Source organism: Diplotaxodon limnothrissa, linkage group LG11 (assembly GCF_057381915.1).
Source record: "Diplotaxodon limnothrissa isolate DT_005_m linkage group LG11, D_limnothrissa_male_GT1.1, whole genome shotgun sequence".
NCBI classification, from domain to species: Eukaryota; Metazoa; Chordata; class Actinopteri; order Cichliformes; family Cichlidae; genus Diplotaxodon; species Diplotaxodon limnothrissa.
In genome coordinates, this window is record NC_140606.1 from 13,048,847 (window position 1) to 13,055,349 (window position 6,503).

At 39.1% G+C, this 6,503-nt stretch overlaps 1 protein-coding gene across 1 annotated transcript in view; it reads right to left on the reverse strand.

Moving 5' to 3' along the window:
* LOC146622435 (zinc finger protein 236) overlaps positions 1-6,205 on the reverse strand; it is a 59,567-nt gene extending 53,362 nt beyond the window's left edge. The window contains exons 1-2 of the mRNA XM_085365133.1: positions 6,127-6,205; positions 4,853-4,992 (exon numbers count right to left, since the gene is read on the reverse strand). Of these exons, the coding sequence (XP_085221259.1) occupies positions 4,853-4,992; positions 6,127-6,178 (192 nt within the window). The 5' untranslated portion in view covers positions 6,179-6,205. The remainder of the gene's footprint in view (positions 1-4,852; positions 4,993-6,126) is intronic.
* Between the last annotated feature and the right edge of the window lie 298 nt (positions 6,206-6,503).

Below are 6,503 nucleotides of genomic sequence, written 5' to 3' on the forward strand. Positions count from 1 at the left end.
TTTTAGAGTGCTTTTTTGAATCTAGTCAAGTCTGAGAGTGGTACTGACACAGTTGAGTCTTACTCACTCTGGCATACTCAGAGGCCACTGCTCTTCAACCTGGAAAGTGGGAGCAAAGGCAATGGACTTGAAATTTAAATGGCCCAGAGCTACAGGTGCAGCTGCAAATGAAACGAATTAAGCTCCAATTGACATCTTTTTGCTCCCGGTCTCTCTATTCTAACTTTCTCCTCAGTAGCATGGCATTAAGAACTAAATCCCTTAACTTGCCTGTGATTGTGCGCAATGTGTGAGATCCTGAGAATAAAGAAGTGAGAGAGGGAGTGTGACCAAAAGCGAGCAAGAAGTGAAGCAGGCAGAGATGTGAGTGCTGCGAGTGCTTTAAAATGCATAAATGAATGTGATGTAGAATGAGTTCCCAAGGAACGCAGTCCGATTATCCTACACCAAGAGAAACCACCAACACAACCATTATCACAGTGTACCCGCTTCATACAACATCGCCATACGTGATCATAAAGAAGTGAAGAGAAGTTTTCAAAATGTTATTTCAAGAATACTTTTTGTCCTATGTGGTGACTCAGGTGCTAGCCATCACACTACCATCATCTTACTTCACTGCTGGCATGATGTTCCTTTTCTGAAATCCTGTGTTACTGTTATGCCAGATGTAGTGGGACACACGCCTTCCAAAAAGTTCAGCTTTTTCTCCTCAGTTCACAGAGTATTTACTCAAAAGTCTTGGGAATCATCAAGATGTTTTCTGGCTAAACTGAGATGAACCTCTTTTTGCTCAGCAGTGGTTTTTGTCTTGGGACTCTGCATGCGGGTCGTTTTTGCCCACTCTCTTTCTTATGGTGGAGTCATGAGCACCGACTTTAACTGAGGCAAGTGAGACCAGTTCTTCGGATGTCGTTCTGGAGTCTTTTGTGACCTCTTGGATGAGTCGTTGCTGCGCTCTTGGATTAATTTTGGTGAGCCAGCCACTCCTGGGAAGTTTCCCCCCTGTTCCATGTTTTTGACATTTGTGGATAGTGGCTCTCACTGTGGTTCACTGGAGTCCCACAGTTTTAAAAATGGCTTTATAACCTTTTCCAGACCAAGAGATCTCAATTACTTTGTTTCTCATTTGTTCCTGAATTTACTTGGATAATGGCATCATGTCTGGCTTTTGAGTATCTTTTGGTCTACTCCACTTTGTCAGACAGGTCAGAAAGTGATTTCTTGATTGAGAACAGGTATGGCATTAATCAGGCCTGGGTGTGGCAAGAGAAACTGAACTCAGCTTTTTGCAAAAAAAAATGGAAGGAAGGAAACAAGTTTTGTTGTTGACTGCTTGAGGTTTTCTTTTAAAATCTTCACATATCCTTCATTCTTCCTTCCAACTTAATGAAATTCTCAGTTCCAGACGTGCCAAAGGATTCCCACAGCCTAATACTCCAACCACCGTGTTACACTGAGGGGACACTGTGGAGATGTACACCTCTCCCTTCTTTCTCTAAACATAAGCAGTGCATCTGTGACCAGAGAGCTCTAGCTTCTTTCCATATGATCAAAGGATGTGTTTCCAGTGTGCATAATCTTTCTCCAGGTTGTTATCGACATACTTCAGTCCGGCTGCAGTCAAGTGAAGATTTTCTTGGTCTTGTAGTCCATTCGTGTGCACGGTTGTAGTGATTGGCTTCTTTGAGATTTCAATTCCTGACCTGGCTAAGTCATTTACTGGCGTCATGGCAGTTGTTCTTGAGTCATTAGATACATCTCTTACTATTTTTCTTTCCAGAATCTTTGAAATCTTTGGCGTCCGATCTATGCCAGCCTATGATAACTTTGTATATCCATCTCCTCCTGTGTTAGCATAAGTGATTCTTTTTCTCAATTTTAAACTGATCTCCTTTGTCTTTGGCACTTTCTCAAGTGACAATTCAAACCCTTTCTGTAGCTTTTCTACTGTGTGTAAATGGGAAGATAACCCTCAGATTTAACTTGACTTTACAAGCTTTGAACATTACAAAGTTAAAGCACATCACTGCACAGCTGTAGTTTGTACTATGGCTAAATAAAAAGGTCAGTTTGTCAGAGGGCTAATAATAGTGACCCTGGTCATTTTTGTTTTGCTTAAATAACTGTGTTATTGTGAGCAAACATAAATAACTTAATATTTTTAAAGAAAACTAATATTTTTTAGACATGTTAAAAATCCCTTGCTCTGTTAAAAAGGCACTAGGGGAAAGTTTGACAAAAACTTTAAATTTCATATTTTGTTTGGATCTGTACATCAGTTAATGTTTTTCAGAAACTTTAATAGGAATGTTAGGACTTTCCTATGTGGCAGCATGACATGTGTTAGGTGGGAAAAAGAACTCTGAAACTACAGAGGGAAGACTGCAGCTGACATCATACAGTAATATTTACTGTGCTGTCACTGGAAAGGTAGGGTGAGAAACCATGGTCTTTTGACTGTTTGTAACAGTACATTTCAGAAGCTTTCAAAGTAAATGGCTGTAAATAAGGTGAGACCTGTGCTAAGACTGCCAAACAGACTACAGCAAGTTTAAACTTTCACGCTGTGAAAAATGATCCAAGCTGAAACATCCAGGATAGCTCCAGCTTTAATGCTAAGCTACTAGAGTGGCCCAAATGCAACCTGTAGCTGTAGCTGGGTCATCCACTGCAGCTTTAACACCATGTCTGTCATTCCCTTTACCTGCTCACATGGTATGAGACTAACACTTTCTTCTTTTTCCATCATCACAAACCCTAATACTCCAACCAATTAAATCAAGTAATTAGCCTAATTCTTTTCAAAAAATTTATTTAAGGATTTTGATTTTTTTTTCCATTTGAGTTGACCAGATTCAGTACTTTTAATCTGCTACTTTGCAGATTATGCAAACTCTAGGTCAAGTATAATTTTAGAGTAATTATTTTTATTGTATGCATCGACTACAAGCTACACTTGACTATTAATATTGTAGCATCCAGAGTGGGTGTGATAGAGCCTGACTGATATCAGGTTTAGAAATCACCAGTATTTGGCGATTTAAAAATCAGATATATCAGGTGATATTTTTTTCTATCAGACTAGGGCTGCCACGATTAGTCGACTAGTCACGATTACATCGACTATCAAAATCGTCGACGACTAATTTAATAGTCGACGCGTCGTTTGAAGCTTTGTAAGATCACAAAAGACGTAGGAATGAGTCGTAGGATTTAAGAGTGTAATAACGGACTGAAACAGAAGAGGGCAGCACTGCATGTACAAGGATGCCAGCTGCCGTTAAACCCCGAAGAAGAAGAAGAAGAAGCTGTGTCCCAGAATTCATAGCGCAGCCCAGCTCAGTTTCCAACAATGGCGGCAGCTAGTTAGTTTTAAAATTACTCTTATTATTCTTTCTGGGTCACAAAATAAACGTTGAACATATTTCGTTTTCGGAGACGTCTGTTACCCACTAGAGCCCGTGAGAACACCGGACTCCCGGCAAATCGTTTTCAAACACACCACCGTCTTTCGCTACTCAGGTTAAACATACATAAGTCACTTAGATAACTTAAACATGCTATTGTTTGGCTTTTTTTTTGTATTTTATTTCTTCCTGAGTAAATCGGTTTGGCTGAGATTAAAGTTATAGTTTTTACACAGCTGAATAAACGTCAAGCAGACAACTGATTATCAGAAGTGTGAGATGTTCAAGAATATACTCCAGTGTCCCGTTATATTTTAGATAGCAAGGAGTTTATTAAACTTCACCGAAACAATCTGTAAATTTCATTAAAATTTAATAAACTATCATCTTGTCTTTATTTTTAGTTAGCACATACCTTAAACACTTAAAGCTGTAAGCTAATGATAGTTATATAAGAGCAGATGCATGCTGGTGCAATATGCTGTACGTTTTACGTCCAATGGATGCATGATCGACTAATCGCAAAAATAATCGGTGACTAGTCGACTATCAAAATAAACGTTTGTGGCAGCCCTATATCAGACAAACAAAACGTAAACATATTCTGCCTGACTATGCTCAGATCACTGGTTGTTGTTGTGGTATTTCAAACATTCTTGCAGAGTGCCCTCTGATGGCCAAACTATGTAACATGAACACTTATAACTTGGTTAATGGGCATTTCTCCTGTATCTTCTTCACTTCTTAAAAATGTTCACTAATCAACTGTTATAAATAAAGGATACAGATATATTGCCAAATAGCTAATATCGGTGTTGGAATTCATTTTGAGGACGTTCTGGGTTTCTAGTAGCAAACTGTAGATGTTAGCTAAAATATTAGGTGTGCTATCATACAGTCAGGTCTATAATTTGTCGTTCAAACACGTCATTTTTGTAGCTTTGCCTTCTACACTTTCACAGTGTCGAGGTTTAAGTAAAACAAGTACAGATCCAGCTTTAATTCAATGGATTTTAAAAAAATATTGTATTACAGGCATTTTTATCCGTAGTGCCCACTTAAATTACTGGACTATGTAAACTAAGTCATTTTAACTAAAAAAAATCTGTGATGACTTAATAAGCACTTTAATTTAGCAGTAATAGAAATCATTTGACATTTAAGCTCGTCAACTTTAAAGTAGTCACTTACTTTTTTTTAATGTTCCCAACTTTTTGTCAAGGGCTAGATCATTTTCAAGCAAATACAATACACAACAACTAAAACCCTGGACATCATCACTCAACTCAACAAATATTTGAACTGACATTAAATGCTTGAAAATCAATTAAAAAAGCACTACCAGAACTACCCTAAAATCCTGGATGACCGTCAGTGACCTACATCTAAAGTGAGCAGACCCAAGATATTGTGTCCTGCTGACACATCCATCTTGTACCTACCTTATCATTGACCTCATGTTCACGGAGGTGCTTCTGCAGCTGGCTCTCTGTGGTAAAAATCTGGGAGCATATTGTGCACTTCTTATCCTTGAGCTCCCCATCACTGAAGCCCTCTGCCTTAGATTCACTGGGATCCGCATCTGATGACAGGCACAAGAAGTGACACATGAGTATCTTAATGTGCTTTAAGAGGATTTCTCCTGTGAAGGATAGCTAAAGTACATGTTGTACCTCTTCACTAACACAGGTTATGTGTTGCCTGGATATTTTTCTTTGAAGTCTGGATTCAAGCAGTAGGTAGCATTTATATTGTACACGTCACATGACTCTTCATTCAGATAGTGTATTTATGATATAACAGCAGATGTCAGGTCTAAGATTAGCATTAAACATATCTAGAAGCAATATTTGTGAACATAAGTTATCATTCTGATCGTATATGAAATTAACAAAAGTATTTGTCCTTTTCAGCTCATTTACAATCGCATGTCATATGTGCTTTTAGTTATACACATGCACCTGTTTAACTTGATTTCAAGTGTTGCATGTCCACTGGAGTGGTTAAGTCGCCGGCAGGGTCGGACTGTATAATCCAGCCATCAAGTTTGATATAATGTCGGGTCCTCCTCGTTTACTCGTCAATCAGTAGGATCACGGGGTAACATTCAGTTTAAGTTATGCGGCCACCGAGCAGCTGTAACAACCTTGTGTTCTGACAATGTTATCAAATTGCAAAATGAATGCATTTCCACAGCACATGATAACATTTTCTTTGGGTCGTGTTAAATGTGCGGTTGTGACAACTTGTTCCAAGATATGCATCGGCAGCTGGACAGCCTCGCTACAGCGCTTCACAGTATCAAAACAACAATGGCCAACATTTTAGCGCGTTAGCCAAGAAGCTAACGATAGCGAAACCAGCTAGTTAGCAACAACATGCTAACAACGAAATACTATTAAATGTATACTCCATGTAAAAAAAAAAAGCGTACATTAACTAACGCCACACAGCACCGAGCTCCGCTCCTCGCGGACACCAATTTAGACTGGAAGCCAATAAGAAGAGGCACCGAAACGTTATTAATATCATTCCGCCTCAATCACTCCTTCGCCGTACAAAGCAAAGCCCACCCGCAATACTATATCCGGGGACTATATGCACTACATTGAAGTGTTATTATATGCGCTACAGGGGTGTTTGGCAAAACAATAGCAGGTTATTTGGATAGCCCATTATATATATATTTTATTCTTTGCATTTTGGCACTTGTTACCTGTTTCGTCGTTGCTTTGAACTCTCAGTTTGCGAGGCCGGCCCCGCGGCATAGTTCCAGTACTCAGGGTGGGTGTGCTGTGAACGATTTGCTTTTCAAAATGGCGACTCTGTCATCAGTAGACAGCAGCGTCCTCGCGAAGACACACAGCCGCACGGACTAGGGAGACATCTACTGTTTGGTTTGTTGTACTTCACTTTTTGTGTACTACAACAGCAACTTTCAAGTTTTGAAGCTACGTTGTTATGAAATGCTTGGAATATGCGCAAAGCCACTTATCTTAGCAGTAAACGAGCCGTAAAAAGATAAAATAACAAGACACAAGTACAGTCAAATTCGTCAAAATGTTTTTTCTTTTTAAAAAAGGAGGTATTTAT